Source organism: Mandrillus leucophaeus, unplaced genomic scaffold (assembly GCF_000951045.1).
Source record: "Mandrillus leucophaeus isolate KB7577 unplaced genomic scaffold, Mleu.le_1.0 Scaffold453, whole genome shotgun sequence".
Lineage (NCBI taxonomy): Eukaryota > Metazoa > Chordata > Mammalia > Primates > Cercopithecidae > Mandrillus > Mandrillus leucophaeus.
Window position 1 is genome coordinate 1,476,431 of NW_012104843.1, and position 19,733 is coordinate 1,496,163.

At 39.7% G+C, this 19,733-nt stretch overlaps 1 protein-coding gene across 3 annotated transcripts in view; it reads left to right on the forward strand.

Moving 5' to 3' along the window:
* The window catches only part of PTPRM (protein tyrosine phosphatase, receptor type, M), a 704,023-nt gene that overhangs the window by 522,866 nt on the left and 161,424 nt on the right, over nucleotides 1–19,733 (forward strand). For 2 of the 3 annotated variants that reach the window (XM_011994360.1, XM_011994361.1), the window contains 3 exons: nucleotides 7,397–7,548; nucleotides 10,983–11,057; nucleotides 16,343–16,530. In XM_011994360.1, the coding sequence (XP_011849750.1) occupies nucleotides 7,397–7,548; nucleotides 10,983–11,057; nucleotides 16,343–16,530 (415 nt within the window). Of the gene's footprint in view, nucleotides 1–7,396; nucleotides 7,549–10,982; nucleotides 11,058–11,287; nucleotides 11,315–15,605; nucleotides 15,618–16,342; nucleotides 16,531–19,733 lie in introns of all 3 variants that reach the window. The other variant, XM_011994359.1, reaches the window with a different exon arrangement.

Here is a 19,733-nt window from a genome sequence, read left to right on the forward strand (position 1 = left end):
ATACCACAAATTTTGATAAGTTGTATTTTAATTTTCATTTAGTTCAAAATATTTTTAAAATTTCTCTTCAGATTTCTTTTTTGACCTATGTGTTATTTAAAATGCACCTTTTATCTTCCAAGTATTAGGGATTTTTCCAGCCATTTTCATGTTACTGATTTCTAATTTAATTCCATTGTGGTCTAACAGCAGACATTGTATGATTTCTGTTCGTTTTAATTTGTTAAGCTGTGTTTAATGGCTCATGATGCGGTCTATCTGGTGAATGTACCCTGCAAGCTTGAATATAATGTGTATTCTGCTGCTGGCAGATAAAGGATTCTTAAGATGTCAGTAATATCCAGTTGATTGATGGGTGCTCTTGAATTCAACCATGTCCTTACTGATTTTCTGCCTGCTGAGCTGTCCATTACTGACAGAAGGGCTGAAGTCTCCAACTATAGATGTGGATTCATCTATTTCTCGTTGCAATTCTATCACCTTTTGCCTCACATATTTTGACACTATGTTATAGGTGCATACACGTTAAAAAATTTTATGTCTTCTTGAAGAATTGACCCTTTTATCCTTATGTAATGCTTTTCTTTATCCCTGGTAATTGTTTTTGCTCTAAAGTCTGCTCTGTCTGAATTTAATGTAGCTTATTCCAGCTTTCATTTGATTAGTGTTAGCATGGTACATTTTTCTCCATCTATGTGTCTTTATATTTAAATACATTTATTGTAGATCATATGTAGTTGAATTGTGTGTTTTAATCTGATAATCTACCTTTTCATTGGTTTATTTATTTATTTTTTTAGATGGGTTCTCACTATGTTGCCCAAGCTAGAGTGAATTGGTGCAATCTTGGATCACTGCAACCTCTGCCTCCTGAGCTCAAGCAATCCTCCCAGCTCAGCCTCCCGAGTCCTTGGGACTATAGGCGTGCACCACCATGCCTGTTTAATTTTTGTATTTTTGGTAGAGACAGGGTTTCACCATGTTGCCCAGGGTGGTCTGGAACCCCTGAGCTCAAGCAATCCACCTGCCTCTGCTTCCCAAAGTGCTGGGATTATAGGCATGAGCCACATGTAATCTGACATTTAAATGATCATTGATAACATTGGATATCTTTTTTTTTATTATTACTGTTTTCTATTTGTTGCTCTTATTCTTTCTTTGTTCCTGTGTCTCCCACTCTTTTACTGCCTTTTTTGGTTTTAGTGGAGCATTTTATATTATCCCATTTTGTCTTCTTTATTAGTTTAATGTTTTGTTACTTTTTTCAGTGGTTGCCCTAGGGTTCACATCTGTTTATAGCTAGTCCAAGTCTACTTTCAAATAAAACTGTACCACTTCACAGGTAGTGAAAATTCTTATAATAGCAAAGTATTCCATTTTCCTCTCCTGTTCCTTATCACTGTTACCCATTTCACTTACCTATAATCATCAGATTATAGATACTTTGTTAATCATCAGATACTTTGTTGCTATTATTATTTTGAACAAACTTCTTTCTGCTATATCAATTAAGAATTTTAAAAAATCTTTTCTTTTACTTTTACTAATTCCTTCTCTCATGTTCTTCCTTTTTCTTTGTAGATCCAAGTTTCTGATCTATTATTTTTCTTCTCTCTGAAGAACTTTTTAATATTTTGTACAAGGCAGCAGGTCTACTGGCAACAGATTCCCTCAATGTTTTTTTTTTTTTTTTGAGATAGAGTTTTGCTTTTGTTGCCCAGGCTGCAGTGCAATGGCATGATCTCAGTTCACCGCAACCTCCGCCTTCTGGGTTCAAGTGATTCTCCTGCCTCAGCCTCCTGAGTAGCTGAGATTACAAGCATGCACCACCATGTCTGGCTAATTGTATTTTTAGTAGAGATGGGGTTTCTCTACTAAAGAAAGTTGGCCAGGCTGGTCTCGCACTCCTGACTTCAAGTTATCTGCCCACCTCGGCCTCCCAAAGTGCTAGATTACAGGCGTGAGCCACCGTGCCCGGCCCAGATTCCCTCAATTTTTATCTGAGAAAGTCTTTATTTTTCCTTCACTGTTGAGGGATAAATTCACAGGATACGGAATTCTAGGTTGGTGGCTTTTTCCTTCAACATATGGAATATTTCACTTCACTTTGTTCTTGTTTGAGTGCTTTCTGAGGAGAAGTCCAATGTAATTCTCATCCTTCCTCCTCTAGAAGTCAAATGCTTTTCCCCTCTTGGATTTTTTTTAAGACTTTATTTTTGATTGTCTGCAATTTGAATATGATATTACTAGGTGTAGATTTTTTGGCATTTATCCTGTTTGGTGTTTTCTGAGCTTCCTGGATCTGTGGTTTGGTAAAATTAGAAATCAGTAATAGAAAAATAGCTGGAAAACTCCAAAATGTTTGGAAGATAAAGACATGCTTTAAACATGAGTTTGAGGAAACAGTTATTATTGCTTCAAATATTTCTTCTGTTCCTTTCTCTCTTCTCCTTCTTCTATTCCCATTACGTGTAAGTTGCACCTTTTGTAGTTGTCTCATGGTTTGGGGATATTCTGATGTTGTGTGTGCTTTTGTTCTGCTTTTTGTTTGTCTGTCTTTTTTCTCTTGCTTTTCAGTTTCGGAGGTTTTTACTGAGATCATCTGCAAGCACAGAGATTCTTTTCTCCACCATTTCCAGTCTGCTAATGAACTGTCACAGGCGTTTTCATTTCTATTACTGCGTTTTTTGTCTGTAGCATTTCTTTTTTGGTTTTCTTAGAATTTCCATCTCTCTGCTTATGTTACCTATCTGTTCTTGCATGCTGTCTACTTTATTCATTAGACGTTAGCACTCTTAGCGTACTAATCGTGGTTGTTTTAAATTCCCACTCTGTTAATTCCAACCCCTCTGCCATATCAAGAGTCTGGTTCTGTTGTTTGCTGTGTCTCTTCGCACTGTTTTGTGTTTTTGTTCGTGAAGCTACACATGATGTACTGAGTAACAGGAACTGTGGTAAATAGGCCTTTAGTAAAATGGTGTAAGGTGTGGGGGTGGGGGAGGCGCTCTACAGTCACATGATTAGGTCTTAGTCTATAGTGAACCTGTGCCTCTGGACTGCGGACTTCACAAATACTTCTCAGTATCCCTCTCCCCCACCGTTAGTTGGAATAGGATGGCTAATGTGGGTTGGAGTTGTATTTCTTCCCCCAGGTCAGTTAGGCTCTGACAAAACTCTGGCAGGTTAGGTGCTGGTAAACATAGCTTCTCTTAAGAGCAGGCTTTGTTAAGAACAGAATAAACGTGCTGACGTATTTCAAAGTGCTTTCCACTGCTTCTTGCTGGCGGCCTGAGGGGATTTGTCTCAAATCTCTGTGAAAACTTGGTAGGGGTCCTGGAGGTAAAACTCACAAAAAAATGTGTGGGCCCCCTTGAAACTTATTCCCCCGGAGTTTTTACCTCTGAGACATGTCCACACTGAGCTCCAGCAGTTTGTCAGCTACAGTTTAGATTTTCCTAGCCAGGTTCTGGCTCTCACAGAGGTTTCTGCTCGTGAAGTTCAGCTCCAGTAAGTTGTGATTCTCTGTATTTACCTTTTGGTCTCTCCAATCTGAGGGGCAGTAGTTTGTCCTGTGACCTCAGTTCTCCAACACATCTAAGAAAATTTGTTAATTTTCAGTTTTTTCAGCTTTGACTTACTGTTAGGAAAAAGTTACGACTTCTAAGCTCCTTTCAGGCCAGACTAGAAACCACCAAGTCCTTTCTGTAATTTTTTTGTGGTCTGTTTATAGACATTGGTAACAACCTTTAATTTATTTTAATTACTAAGGGCCTTTGAGATTCATGCAGTGCAGGTTTGGATATTGGAAATTAAAATATTTTAGGCAAACCATTTGTTGTAAATCAAAATGGAAAGTAAATTTACTTGTGTCCTTACATAAGATTGCAAAGAAAATTGTTTCAACTGTAGTTTTCCTACGCAAAAGACTTTATTTCATTAAGTTCCCAAAGCTGATAGTGTTCCAGGTTTTCACTTGAAAAAAGTAGCATCTGAAACACGAGGCTCAAAACAAGGAGAAAGAAAAAGAGAGAAACAAACTGTTATTTATCCACAGTCCTAACTGAGTCTCTTTCTTGATATAACCCTTTTCAGCCATCTGTAGTTATGGACAAGGGTATTTGACCTGTACAGGCATACGTTGATTTATTGTGCTTCACTTTATGGCTCTTTTGCGTATATTGTATTTTTTATAAACTGAAAGTTTGTGGCAGCCCGCATGGAGCAGGTCTGTCAGCATCATTTTTCCTACAGCACGTGCTCACTTTCTGTCCCTGTGTCAACAGCTTTGTGTAAAGCGTTGGCTAGGCACTAGTAAAGTTTTTCAAAGCATATTGAATTTGGGGGTGGCAGATGACGCGTATTTGAAAACAATTTGGTGGCCAGGCCTGGTGGCTCACGCCTATAATCCCAGCACTTTGGGAGGCTGAGGCAAGTGGATCACCTGAGGTCGGGAGTTTGAGACCAGCCTGGCCAACATGGCGAAACCCCGCCTCTACTAAAAATACAAAAAAAATCCAAAAAAAACAAAAAAATTAGCTGAGTGTGGTGGCTCACGCCTGTAGTCCCAACTACTTGTTAGGCTGAGGCATGAGAATCACTTGAACTTGGGAGGCGGAGACTACAGTCAGTCAAGATGGTGCCACTGCATTCCAGCCTGGGATGACAAAATGAGACTGTCTCAACAAAAATTTAAAAGTTTAAATTAAAAATTAAGCAATTTGGTGATAATTATATTGTAAGTTGTAACTTCCTTCAATTCCAATACAATGGCATTTCCAAAGTGCTGTTATTGGTGGAAAACAAAACTGCCCACAAACGTGTTTTATTTGGGCTATGTAGTGATTTATTTTTAAATTTGAATTATTTGACAACACGTGAAAATTAAGAGTTGATAAAAAGTCTGGTCTAGTTTCTCCTGAAACTTGAAACGACTTGGACTTCCCTGGGGCATCAGTGTGCAGGAGCTGAGTTACTGTTCCCCTCCAGCTCTCCACAACGCCTCACTGTCTTACACGGGCTTCCTCCACTTACATTACTTGCCTGGTCCCAGGGAGACATTCGTGTTTGTGACATCTGCTGAAAGTAAAAAGGTGTCTAATGTGTAGGGTTAATGCAAGAAGGCTTGCAGAAGACACTGAGAACTGAGTTTAGAAGGTGGTTCACAGACATACAGTATGTCCTGTGGATATGAGCTTAAAGCTGCTGTGTCTGCCTGGACCTTTGTTTGATTTGAGCATTCTCTCACAGTCTTTACGGGCTTCTTTTGTACTTAAAGATCAGCAATGAAGTGATTAGTGTGACATCACTGAAATTAGTTTATGCATGTGGAGGATTAGAAAGGAGAAAGATTTTTCCCAGTACAAGCATAGCTTTTATTGGCACATGTATCCCTCCCAGCCACCCACACAAGAAGCACAGTACCTGTCATTTCCTAACCTTTAGGATTATAGGAATTCAAGCAAGAAAAGGCAAAGAGGAAAACCTAGTAAAGTTCACAATGCTTCTTTTTATAGACAGAACAAAAAAGAATATTGAGGCAATTACTGGCATAAATCAATCCAAAGCAATTCAAAGAAATTCAAGCAAAAAGAAGGCATTTTGCCTGAATTATGGAGCTAATTCTCTCAGTCCTCCACTTGAGTGTTCCTGAGGAGACCTGGCCTGAGAATGTTTTTCCAGTGATCTGGCAGATTCAGAAGTGAAGAGAAAATGTATTATTGTAAGTGCGGCTATGGAGTCGGAGTCCGATGCTGCCCCTGTCCAGAACACGTGTTGAGAACATCCAGGCTCAACTAGCATGGCTAGCTTGGAGGAGAGAGGCTCTAGAAGGGATGATCATGATCCCCACGAGGCAAGAGAGGGGGGTGTCAGTGCCCAGAGGAGTCACGCTGGCTCACCCTTCAAAATCTTTGTAACTTTAACACTGTCAGAGATGTTATAAGTGATTTTCATTTTTTCTGTTTAAAAATGTATCTTTTTTCCAACAACTTTTAGCAATAAAAAGGCAACTTATTAATGAAACCCTTCTGCCTTCAAAGTATGAAATTAAAATATTATTGTAACTACAGGCAAGAAAGCATTTGGATTATGTGTCATTTAGAAATGATAATAAAGATTATCCATATGGTCTTATGTTGTCAGTGCCTTACATTGCATTAGTAATCACCTAATATGGGTGTGATTTTGATTATGTGGCTCATTTTAAATTCTGTATCCTAGGTCAATCAGTGTCTAGATGATTTACTAGAAGGAGGTGCGGTTTTCTTTCGTAGATGCTGTTAGGTGCTTGGGCACAATTAGAATATTTTAGAGCATGGTATTTTTGGTATTATGGTGCTGTGGGTGTTCTTAAACATTCTCACTATATACCTTCTCCGTAAGCGTCTCTAATTCTAATCTTCTCTGTCTTGGGTACATAAAACAATGTCTGGTAGCAAGATCTATAAAAATTCGTGTGATCTGTTTATTTATGTTAGTTTCCCTTAAGGTCTTCCGGCTTTTGTACAGGTGTCAGTAATTTTACATGTTGAGTTTTTGGTGGTCAGTGAGCAGGATGCAGAGGCCAGGATTAACCTATGTCTCCAAAAGAATTGGAAATCTCTCTGCCTTTTCTTCATTCTCTTCCACCGAAAGAGGGAACAATGAAGTCTCATTCCTGCTGAACTTTCCAGGGAACCCAGCAACACGACGTTTTTTAACCTTCTGCTCTGTGGGGGTTGACAAAGCTTGATGGGAACTAATCTGGGTTCATTTGGGATTTGGGACAGGGTAACAGCCTTTTGAGAATTCAGTACCTTCCCTTCGATCCTCCTGCGGCCTGAGCTCTCTGAGCTTTGTAGGCTCTGTGTCAGGTTCTGCTCCCTGTATGCACATACTCCAATTCTACATTCTTGACTCCTCACCCTAGTTCTGTTCTTTAGTTTTAACAATGTGCCTTTGAGATTCATCTGTTATTTCATGTTTGCTTGGAAAATATTTACTCAGGGGAGTCTTCTCTTTGACACTGTATATGATGATGTTGACAATGATTTCATAAAAACTTAATAACTCCAGGAGTGTAACAATTAGCAGATTATGATTGTGTTGTACTAGAATCATGGGTCATTTTAATCTAGCTTATAATAGGAGACACAATGTTTTAGGCTGTGGCGTTTTATCTTTCTGGTTGTTTGGGGTGTTTTGTTTTGTTTTGTTCTTTGAGGATAGACAGTACCTATCTTTCGTCTCTGTCTGCAACGTGGCAGAACGCTTGCTACAAATAAGGCACCATACATCCATCTCTGAATGAACAGGATTAATTCAGTAGATGTTATTCCTGAACATCTGTCCGTATACATGCCAAAGCTCCGTATCCCATTCAAATGCATGCCTACATAATTGAATTCTTTATCCTAAGGAAACTGGCCAAGAAGCGGAAAGAGACCATGAGCAGCACCCGACAGGAGATGACTGTGATGGTGAACTCAATGGACAAGAGCTACGCCGAGCAGGGCACAAACTGCGACGAGGCTTTCTCATTCATGGACACGCACAATCTGAATGGGAGATGTAAGTGTACATGCTTCTTGGCTTTTAATACCTCTCCTTGGTTTTGCAAGATTTCCTTCTTTTGAGGAAGAAGGCACCTGCTTCTCATCATCCTTCTTCTTGTTTAGATCCCATTTGTAAACTCTCCAGCTGTGGAATTACACACGGGAAGCCTGTTATAAAAACAGTTCATCAAATGGCAGTAGCAAGTTGATTGTTTATTTGTTTAGCTGACAGGTTCTGCCTTTATTATAGGGCTGTTAGTGGCAATTAATTAATTAAACTGTATTTCAGCTTCACAAGCCTTATACTTCACACCAGGTGTGTAAACCAACCTCAGCTACTGCCTTCCCGTACCTGTGATCCAGGTAGAAGGCATTATTTTAGGAAACTAGCAATTAGATTGATTATATCAAGCACAAAAGGAGTAGTTGCTTTGTCCCTGGTAATCTTCTTGGAGACCAGAGGGAGGCTCCTCACTCTGTGGTTTAGGGGACACTTTGGCGAGCTCAAGGTCGGGGGTTTCTTTACTGTGTGAAATCTGTGCCTCAGGTCTGAGCTGCATAGCCAGGATTCTGGTCAGCATGGAGATGGAATTAAAGTGTAGCTATTCCTGTTACCAAAAAATGGTCATAATATTCATAAAGGCTGGTGGGCCTTGTGGCTGTGAGGAGCACAGAAGTGGCATCTGGGGTGGGGCGACTAGGAGCAGTTTGGACAGTGTGGGCTTGTGTCCTGATACCCACTGTGGTCAGTGTGGTACTGCAGCTCCCTTCCACTCCTCTTCCAGATCACAGCGTGGTCAACGCACGTGCCTGTTCCTGAGCTTTGTGTTTCTCCTACACACTGCTAATTCGGTCTCCGAATTCAGTCTCATATTTTTCTGCTTGTAGTGGCTGCAGTTGTCCCACGTTATCCTCCTACATCAGTTTGTACTACACGCACACACGGCCCAGTGGAGCACGCACAGGTGCTGCTTTGGCACCAATGGGCAGGGCAGCAGTGTTGCTTTCATCCTTGGCCTTCTTTCTTTACTGTTTCTTGTCATTTTCAGTGCAGGCAGTAGAAGCTGTGGGGTCTCAGTGTACCCAAGCTCCTTCCCATTTTTTCATAGAATTCTCTCTGCTTTTTTGTAGCAGATACTATGTTTTTCATTTAAAAATACATATGTATAATTTATTCAACTGCCATAAGAAAGCAACCTATAATGTATTTGTTGTGAGCTGGAACTGGAGAAGCCCTTTTGACCACAACGCAGGATTAGAATATTTGTAGTAGCAGGTATTCCTAGAAAGGGACCACACAGATACGTTCTCATTTTCCAGTATAACTCATTAATGTTCCAAATCTTCTATTTCATGGTAAAATTCCTCAAGAATCAATTTACTTGGAATCACTCACCCCAAAAGCAAGAATCTTCTTTAGTTGTTCTAGGTGTTAGAAGTTTGAACAGCAGAGAATATTCACTTCTGGACAGGAAGTTTAATTTGGCAGTTATGTTTTTGAAAGTGAATGTATGTGTGGAAATCCAAAAATGTTCATGTACAGAGGACTGCTACAGAGGCCAATGGAGCTTCCACAGCTGATTGGCTATTAGACGTTATTTTTTGCCTCCCTTCAGTAAAGCCAACAGAAGGAACACAGCAGTAGACTTTCCATTTTCCTCCCACTCTAAGCAATAAGATCTCATCAGTTCTCATCTGTCGGGAGCAACCCTAGAGGTAGATACCGTAATACTCTCTTAATGTCTTTGAAATAAGACAGCAGTTTCTGGGGAGGAAAACTTCAGGAAACATGTTCCTTAGACCACCAGGCTGCCAGCACCACACCTATGACAAGTATAGGTATGCATGAGATCTTTCGGGGTTGGGAGAAAGTGCTGGAAGTTGTGAAGTGAGCAGTTTGTAGAAATGAGACAAGGGGAAAAATGAAATAGGAGAATTTAAAAATAAGCATGACCACAGTTTTGAGAGTGGGGATTAATCTCTCCAGCAAAGCAAGTATGAGTTGCACTATCTGCTTTAATATGCTGTAAAAAGGGGAGAATAGATACAGACAGTGGGAATGGGTTTAATTTTTATGCTAGAAGATGAAAGTATTTTTAAAATATTTTAACTGGAAGGTGAAAATAAACACAGTTATTTTATATCTGCTGTGCACATCTTTACCAACCACATAAAAATGTCTGCAGGTAATAAAAAGGCTTTATTCTCACTGACCCTGGCATATTTTATTGATACTCATTTTTTTCATTCTTACTTTCATCCATTGTGCTCTTTTTCCAGGCTTCTTACCATAAACATGCATCATAAGTATGATACATTTCTATTTTATAAAAATACCTGTAAAATGGCAGGCAGCCTGAGTTCTGGTCCTTGTTCTGTCATGTACTGATTCTACACTTTAAAAATATAAACACAGGTAAATGCACTGTCCTAAATGGACTGCTCCTGGAGAGTTAAAATATATTAATATGTCATCGGAATAATTACCCAGTATGCACAGGGATTTGGTCATGCTTCCCATAAATATAATGGTATAATTGTGTTTTAGTGTCCTGATCAGGAACTCAGCATCAAATAGATCATGTAACTACATCAGAGGAGTTACGATTTAGACTTAAGTTTAACCACCTTGAGCAACTTTCAAGTCTTTATACTTTAATGAAATTAAACTGTTTTAAAAAGACTAATCAGTTAATACATTTGAAGAGGATTTTTTTTTACTTAAAAAAGCATTTATTCTACCAAGGCTCTGTCAGCCATGAAGAGAGTTTTAAAATGTCTCTTAAAAATAGGAAATATCCATTTTTAATGAAATCAGATAAATTGGATGGGATTGACTGTCCTGCTTGATAAAAGGGAGGAAGAGGAGGTGCAATAATTCAGTCTTGAATGTTTCAGAGGAATATTTTAAAGAAAAGCATTTTTGTAAGGATTTAAAAGACTAAAGAACACGCATGGAGCACCACCTTTATTTTTCATAAAGCATTGTGGAGTGTTCTCTGCATATCCAAATATGAGCAAGGAGAGGATTTAGCAAACTACGGGAACATTAACATTGGGAATAGTCTCCAAAAGCCATGTGTAGACACATTCTTCTACTTTTACTTGTAAAATTCAGCTTGGCCTGAGAGCAGATTTCTATAAGCAAAGGGCAGAAGTCAAAACAGAAGTCTGATGAATTTCTCTATCCAAAATGGTGGCTGTGGTTGTGGGCTTTCTCTTTATCTGTGGGGTAAGAAAAGTCTTTAAGTTGCAAAAGGTTGCTTGTCTTCTAAAGGACAAGTAAGTACTGAGAAACATCTGGGAATGATGATATTTCCCACATAGACATCAGTGAGTCCCAGAGTCACCCTAGCTAGCATGGAGTCACCATGGGTGGTCTCAGAGCATTGTGTGTTCAGAGTGTGTTACCTGTCTGCTGCCCCTGACCAGCCTCTCTCTTGTTTACAGCTGTGTCTTCACCATCATCCTTCACAATGAAAACAAATACACTGAGCACGTCGGTGCCTAATTCCTATTACCCAGGTAACAGATTTTTCCACTGTCTCCTCTCTGCTCTCTCCTCAGCAGTCAGATTCACTCCGCCCTCTCTCTGCTATCCCTGGTGCTTGAGGGGCTTACTGTGTTTGAGATGTTGTAACCCAATGCTTTTCTACAGCTTTCTATGCGGAAAACAGGGGTGGGCATTCATCAATCATTTACTGTTCTTTCTCTTTTTACTTTCTCTGCATTGACCTGCTTACGGTGTATGACAGACCCATTTGTGCCAACTGCAATTTTAGGTGAGAACATTTCCCTTTACCACAGTTTATTGCAGGAGTAACTTAGAAAGTCAGTGACCACTCTGTAGGAGATTGGAGTTTTAATTCTGTATAATGCAGTGATTATAAGCACTACACGGGGGAGGTGGGTGGCCTGGGTCATGGAGTTAAAGGAAGAAAAGACTTCTCTAAACAGTCACCATTAATGAGGGATTTGCTGCATGTGTTTTGGGGATGATACCAACAGCTTCAAATGAACACTCTCAGCTCCAGTATTCTCCCTTTCTGTGTCCAGAACTTAAAGTTAGGTCTGATCCCAGGGGAAAAAAACAAGGTGTCACCACTCAGCTGTGTACTTTCCAAGAGCTGAATTCTGTCTAATGTGATAGTCATAAAAGTGAAAATAGCTTCTCATTATTTTCACTTATTGCTAAGCACTAAAAACTTCAATTTTAAAAATAGCATTTTTCTAATTATGCCAAATGTTATGCAGAAAGATGATCACAATGGAATTTTGGCCCCCTACTCATCCTCAGTGCCACTCAGGGTACCCGCCCCCCCGCCCCCCAGCTTCCAAAGTGTCTGTCACACAGCGGAATTTCAAAGGAGCTGATGATCTGAACAGCAAAATGACAAGATGGCACTTATAATCATACGGTTTATTATGTGTCAGATGCCACTAGGAGTGAACTAAGATGTTAACCTGGTGGGGCAGAATGCATTTAAAGTATGAAATATTCCCAGCAGGGGGTTACAGAAAAAAATCCCGTTTGTCCAATATAAGAAGGGCGAGGAGAAAAATGGCATTGCCTGGCTGTGATAACCAAACAAGCATGAGCTGCTGTTGCATTTGAGACGCATAAATAACCCGAGTGTATCACGGCTGTGTTCTCTTTCTACTACTAACCTTTCCGAAAAGGAGCACAACAAAAACGACTTCAAGGTATATAACAATTCATTGCAGCAAGAGTTCCATCCTCAATTGTTCGACTTCTCCTTCCTAATTCACTTGACAAGGGTTTATATCTTTGCAACATAATTTTTTCCCCCTCTGCTTCTCTTTTCTCTAAGTTGTTACGATTTTTGTATAGAAGGTAATTTTTATTTTCCTAATGGTGTTCTGTGGGCTTAAGTAAGTTTGTTGCCTATGGAAAAAATGAATTAGGAAGTTTAAGAATGGATATAAAACAGAGTTTTTAAATTTGGCATCATTCTGAGGGCTAACAAAGCCCACTAAACCCTCCCCACACACACACTTTCAATACCAATTAAAAGGGAAAGAAAACTGCATTTTATTCCTTTCATAAGTGAGGGGCACAGGCTAATCTTAGGCACCAGAACAATGTAATCTACATGCAAATGACATTTGCAGAATCTTTTGATAGGCGAAGATTTGCGATTTCTTTATGTGCTGTGGCATTCATTCTGAGGCTCCTCTAGTAGATTTTCTGACCTTGGGGGAGCTGTGAGTGGGGAGGACTAAGATGTGCATTGTCAGAAGGAAGAAAATGTTCAGATTTCACAGCAGGATTAAGATAAGCTTATTAAACAAATATTCTTTAAAGTCGCTGCTTTGTTATTATGAACATTAATTACATCTTTTAAAGTTGATTAGGTTTCTTTACTGAAAGGGAATCACTTGGATGACAATTCAAGTAGCAAAAATGATGCGCATTGTAAAAAATAAGTCACCCAGATAGACCAATAACTGTTATCATGTATAGCTTATATAGATACCAAATGGCGGTACTTGGGAACTGCATTCCTTACATGTTACTTGGTGCAAATGTGAATCTACATATTGAGTAATAAGGATTGGTGAGGTTAGCACTTGAAACCAGGGAAGAATATAAGATACGTATCTACTCTGGCAGCTTTGGGGGATAGTAGCAGTTATAATTTACGCGAAGACAAGAAGAAATGTTTTGCTGTGAGTCAGAGCTCAGCACAGTTAAATTCTCTAGCACCTTCAGCTTTACCTTTCTCGTGCTAAGGTGCCCAGCCCTAATGTATAGAGCTGGAGTATATCTTTATTTCATTTGCTTGTAAAAATATAGATGATTAAATGGATGGATGGATAGCTGGCTCGCTGACTGGATGGATGGATGGATAGACAGACAGATACAACCTACCCTACCTCAAAAATATTGCATCCGTTTCAACATAAGGTTTTCCAGCTAGTTTGTTAAAAATTCAAGATAATTCATAAAGAATATAGGTAGAATTAATTTTCAGTTCTTAGAAAACCATCAGAACTATTAGTGAGAAGCTTTATTTCTAATGTGCTCTTCTGCATTATTTTTAATTTTAAAAAAATGTTGAGGCTGGACACTATGGTGCAAGCATGTAATCCCAGCACTTTGGGAGGCCAACGCGGGAAGGTCGCTTGATGCCAGGAGTTCAAGGCCAGCCTCGACAACATAGGGAGACCCCCATCTCTTCAAAAAATAATAATCATAAAAAATTAGCCGGCATGATGGAATGCATCTGTATTCCCAGCTACTCAAGAGGCTGTGGCAGGAGGATTGCTGGAGCCCAGGAGTTTGGGGCTGCAGTAAGCTATGACAGAGCCACTGCCCTCCAACCTGGAGGATGGAGAAAGACCCTGTCTCTTAAAAAAAAAAAAAATAGAAAAAAAAATTGTTGATGGGTAATTTTTAAACACATAATGGAAATTAATGACCAATAATATATTTTATCAATAATAATTCTTTTTTAAGTTAGAGAAAAGTAATTACTAATTTTAGTGGAATCAAGAATGTCTAGTAGTATAAGTGACCCAATTTCATAGCAGCACACAAGAAGCCTTCTATTCCGTCTTCCATATGCATGTACTAGATAATAGGGCTCTTCTTTCAGGGACTTGGTAGTGTTTAAATGCTTGAAGATGTGTTCCACGCTAGTAATGAGGCCAAGATGGCATAACGCAGCACAGGATCATTACATACAACAGTGAGAGTGGTTGTAGCTCTGTGGATCTAAAACTTCCAAGAATACGTAGCCCTGGGATCAGAGCATTGCTAGGATGCTGGCGTGTCCACGTGAAGCACCCAAATCATTTATGGGAAGTTTAGAAGGTCAACCCACCATGGAGGGCATGTTAATTATGTTCATCCCATAAGATACAAAACTGAGAGAACGAGAGAGGCACAGAGGGGAAACTAATTAATGTTCCATTTATTTTAGTATAAAGAACAGAACTTGCTGCTGGAGTAGCTCAAAGCTCAAGAGATTCAGTACTTCAGCAGGGTTCCTGTATCCCAGTTTATAAAGCTTGGCAGTTGCCAGCAAGCAAATCTGATGTGAAAATTTCCAGGTTTATTTGTAACTATTAAAATGGGAACATATGAATTGCTAAATTTCAAAGCAAATCCAAATGAAACAAAAATCATAAAATCAACTTACCACCCTTTTTTATTTTGTCTTTGTGTCTTTAGCCACGTTGTAGTGATCCAGGTGCCATTTCAGCAACAGCAACATAGCTACACACTTGTGTACCACCTTTCATACCATGCATCCCCAGGTGCTTTGCGATGCAGATAGAAGTGAGGTTTCAAAACCAGGCCCTGCTAATCAAGCACCCTTGGACTAAATTTTCTTCAGAGCTGAACTTCTCAGTAAAAAATAAATAACATATGAATAACTATAGCTGAATTCCCTATTGATATACAATCTGGTAACTTTTAAAACTTGAATATATCTTTTATATGTTTTATATAACATTCTCATTTTAAGTGACTTTAGCATTATATTTTGACAACACCCATCCTCAATCATAAAACTGCTAAAGGGATTCAGCATTATAATGAGTTAACCTGTAGAATATGGAATTCTTAATCTAATAGCATTTCCCTGCATAAGACATTTTTAATAGGTACCATTTCTGCAGTTCATTAACCTAATTTTCTAGTAGGCATCCATTAAAATAGAGCCTCTTTAGGCTTATTTGACCAAATTTTGACATTAATTTTATAGTACAATTTGGTTGACTTGTTCAAGAAATTTAAATGAGAAATTGTGTTGAATACAAATAAGACTTATTTAGACATTACTTGGTTCATGGGGGATGAAAAGCAATTATGATGCTAATTTTAACCTCCTTTTTGTTATTGAGTACTTAAATTCAATGCTTCCATCCTAACGTGATGGAAGAATTGAGGCTTCGCCCTCTGACCACCTCTGAATAGAAAACTTAACTGGAAAGTTAAAGCATAAAATAAAAACTACCTGTAATTATGCACGCAGTACTATTGCTTATGCCCTGTTTCCTTTTTCTCCTCCTTTTTTCTCCTGATATGTATCTTCTTAAAAGTGCCAATAAATGGTAAGTTCCCCGATTCGCCCCATGGAAGAGTTGTGGAGGGAGTGGGAGTGTGTGTCTTACTGGTAGATTCTGACGAAGCCAGCTGGTGCTGCTCTGTGCTGGCCTGCATGTTTGCCTTTGTAGAACATTCCATGTGTGATGTGTTGGTCCACAACATTTTGTCAAGCTTTCTGATACCAGAGCATGCAAAGTGATTCATCAAAACATTATCCCCACCAGGTTCCCTTTTATTTTTCCACTCTTCTTTGATTTCATGTATTAAGTCCACATTTCCATTGCTAGCTTTATAAGCCACACCATTTTGTGCACTTTTATTTTGCTCACAGAACATTTGTGCAGAGTTTATTTATGTCATCATACGAACTACTGAACTAACGTTTCAAAGAATACAAGGCTGGTTTTGCACCAGGTCTTGATGAAGTTTCAGGTTGAAACTTTAACAGACTTTAGCACTGGAAGGCTAAAGGGCTCTTCTCAGTTAGCTTTGTGAAAGCAATATATCGTTTGGACTGCTTTGTAAAAGAAAGATTTCTGCACATTCCTATGAGTATTGCCAACCCCATTTAAATTTCTAAACATTTAACTTTTCTTTTTTGCTGAGCCATCATAGGGAATTTTACAGCCCTAGGTGAGGGGATGCCAGGAGCCAGCTTCTTAGCATTCTCAGTGATGCCGACATAGCTCCCTGGCTCTCCCTCATTTTCTCCCTGGCCTTCTTTTCCTAGATGAAACCCACACGATGGCCAGCGATACCAGCAGCTTGGTGCAGTCCCATACTTACAAGAAGCGGGAGGCGGCCGACGTGCCCTATCAGACCGGGCAGCTCCACCCCGCCATCCGGGTGGCAGACCTCCTTCAGCACATCACACAGATGAAGTGTGCCGAGGGCTACGGCTTCAAGGAGGAATACGAGGTGAGCATCAGCTCTGTGCCAGGGCTTTCCCCTTCCTTCTTGGACTCCATGCCAGATACTATGCTCCCAACTCAATCAGAAAGCCAAAGGAACTCCCCAGCCCTGAGAAATGCCAGAAAGAGACGAAGTACGGTTGTCCCTCGGTATTCTAGGGGATTGGTTCCAGGACCCCAGCATATGTCCAAGTCCCGGAGTGAGCCCTGTGGAACCTGAGAATCCAAAAAGCCAGTCCTCCAGATCCATGGGTTTTGCATCCCAAGGATATTATATATATTCTTTTCAATCTGCATTTGATTGAATATGCAGATGCAGAACCCTAGGATATCGAGGCCGACTGTATTTTATCCATGGATCCACTTTCATCTGATAGTAAAACTTATTACCAAGTTCACATGCATTACATGGAAAAAGGAAGAATGCTTTGCCTTTTACCTTATTCTGCACAAATATACAATGAAAACAAATTTACCAGGGTCTCTTCCCCTCCCCATCCTATTTTTTCTCTTTTTTTCTTCTTCCCTCTGTCAGAATTAAGTTTTAGTTCATGTCTCCCTCCCCATTCTTGATCACCTTCCTTGACTTTTCCTGTAATTATGATGTTAAATCCTAATGATTTTGTAGTCATTATCTCAGGAAGAAACTGTCCACTTAAAGCAATTATAGACCAGCCAGCAATGTCATGTGGTGGAGATCAGACAGCAGTACAGGGACTGGCTATTGTCATGGCAGTGACAGCTATTACTGTCCAGCCAGCCCAGAGAGCATGCCACTGTCTTGGGCTCTTGTGTGGGCAGCTGTCAGGGACATTTCTGGGAACAATGATATTCTCCGAATATATAAAATATAGGGCTTACCCCTTTCTCACCCTATGCCATTAGTTAATTCTGTTGGAAGGTCATTCAAGAACTGAAGAGAATTAATTGATCGAAGAAGTCTAATTCAAAGAAGCATGCCATCCCTTGAGTGGGTGGTGTGGGGCACAGGAAGCAGGATAGGAAAGTTGGATTGCTTTTTTATGTTATTAAAATCAGTCCGCAGTCATTGATGAAGATAAAGTAGCATGCTTACTCAGAGTGAAAATAGGATTATGTAGACAGGTGATTTTTGTAAACCTTAGAATGTGGTTCTGGTCTCATATTCACCTAACTAGCTCAGAGTTGGGAGACATCTTGTCTGGAATGAGAGTATTTTTGAAATCTGTTTCTACCACCTGGATAGTCTGTGAGTTTCAAACTCTGTTTCTTCTCTTCTTGGGGGCACACTCAACATCACTTCATTTTATGCCCCAGCTACTGCATTGTCTTGAGTTTAGCTCTCTTTCCAAGCTTGATCATCAAAGATTCATTACAGCAGTCAAAGCAACACATGGTACCACTGTTGGCTGAGCCAGTGCTACACTTCTTTTAGGAATAAGGCTTTGGTCCAAAGCAGACATAGACACACTTTGCCCTGCTAACATGTGCATCCTGGTATATTACCAATGACCTCAGTTCAGAAGGCTGTGAAGCCAAAGAATCCCATCCAGACCATGCCCCAGAGTTTCGTTGATGTCCGGAAAATATTTTCGGTTGAAGTTCTGCATTTTAGCAACCCTGAAATTCCTAGATTCATCTTTAGCAATTCAGTGTGTAAATTCAGTGAAATTGACTGCCTTTGCATATTTCCTCATGCACTTTTAAAGTCTAGCTTAGGAATTAATAGGATTAAGAGTAAGACTTCCAAAAGCTTAATATCGTATGAAAGACAAAATTAGGTTATTGAGAAAATATAAGCCTAATGAATAGGGATGACGTCTAAGTTCTATCCCATATTCTGAATGCTGCAGATATTGCTGAAATGTTTATTAAAGATGTTAATGTCAAAGAGATTAGTTTTAGGCTCAAATAACAATTCATGAAATAACCTGAACCCAATTTTTCATGAACTGTTTAAAAATACCTACTTCCTATAACATGCTATAGACAGTGCATATTTGAAAGATGTAGAAAATGTTTCCCATTCAGATCTTCTGAATAAATATGATTTATAAGTATAAACTGAAATACTGCATACTAATTTTAACCATATTATGACTGACAACTAATTTAGTTGCCAAAATAAAATGTTGTATTCATTAACTACTTTGTAGAGAACTTTTCTCATTTTAGCTATTCTGTGATCAGAGAGGACTGCTAAAAAGTGAATACTTTTAAACCCTAAAGCCATTATTAATATAAGAAAAAAGAAGGAAAGGAAATAATGAACAAAACACATATACTAGAGATGAAATCAGGAACAAATGGGAGGGAACTATTGGGAGGAGTATGAAACGAGCAGTTCTGTTAAGAGTAATCCCGTCACTGAGTGCTGTGCCCCTCGTGCCGCCCTCCTAGAGGGATGCTGATGTTGTCGTCTAGTGGGGCAGATGACAGGGAAGTGAGGAGTGGTGATGGTGGGCAGATGTGCCTGTGCCATGGCTGCAGGGAGAAGGGGACGCCCCTAAGAAGCGTGTGTCATGGAGTGACATGCTCTGGTCTTGATGGAGGCACTGCCAGGCTTCTGGGAACTGGTCTTGATGGAGGCACCGCCAGGCTTCTGGGAACTGGTGGTGGAGTGGAAGGTCCCAGACTGCAGGTCCTCATATGTCCCACTTTCTCTAACCCCAGGGAGGTGTTACTCTCATGAGAATCTGGCAAATCCTTAAACAGTTATTTTTTTGAAATTCATTTAGTGTTAAGACCTCTAACAAAACAGACCTCTTTCCGTCATGCTGTAAAGTCTGCATCCTTTTCATTAACACATGCCCAGAGTCAAGAGTGTTGAGTGCTAACTGGTGTAGTGGGAGTCTCTGTGCTACTCAGAGAGGCCATCCCACCCAACAGATACTGAGAAGCTGTGGTTTGGAACACAGGCTCTGGCACCACACTGCCTGCATTCAAACCCAGCTCTGCTGCTTAGGTGTGTGACCTTGGGCAAGTCATCTAACCTCTCTGGGCCTCAGTTTCCAAATCTATAAATAAAATAATGATGGTGTCAATCTCAAAAGGTTGTTGTGAGGAGTAAATCATTTTAATGTAGGTGCTGAAATTATATCTGGCATATAGTAAGTGTTCATTTGAAGTGTTAGCTAGTAGAAGAAAAAAAATACTAACGTATAATAAGATCCAAGAGCAGAAGTTCACACCATGTTCTTTATAGGGAAACTTTGTTATGCTGAGGTTTCA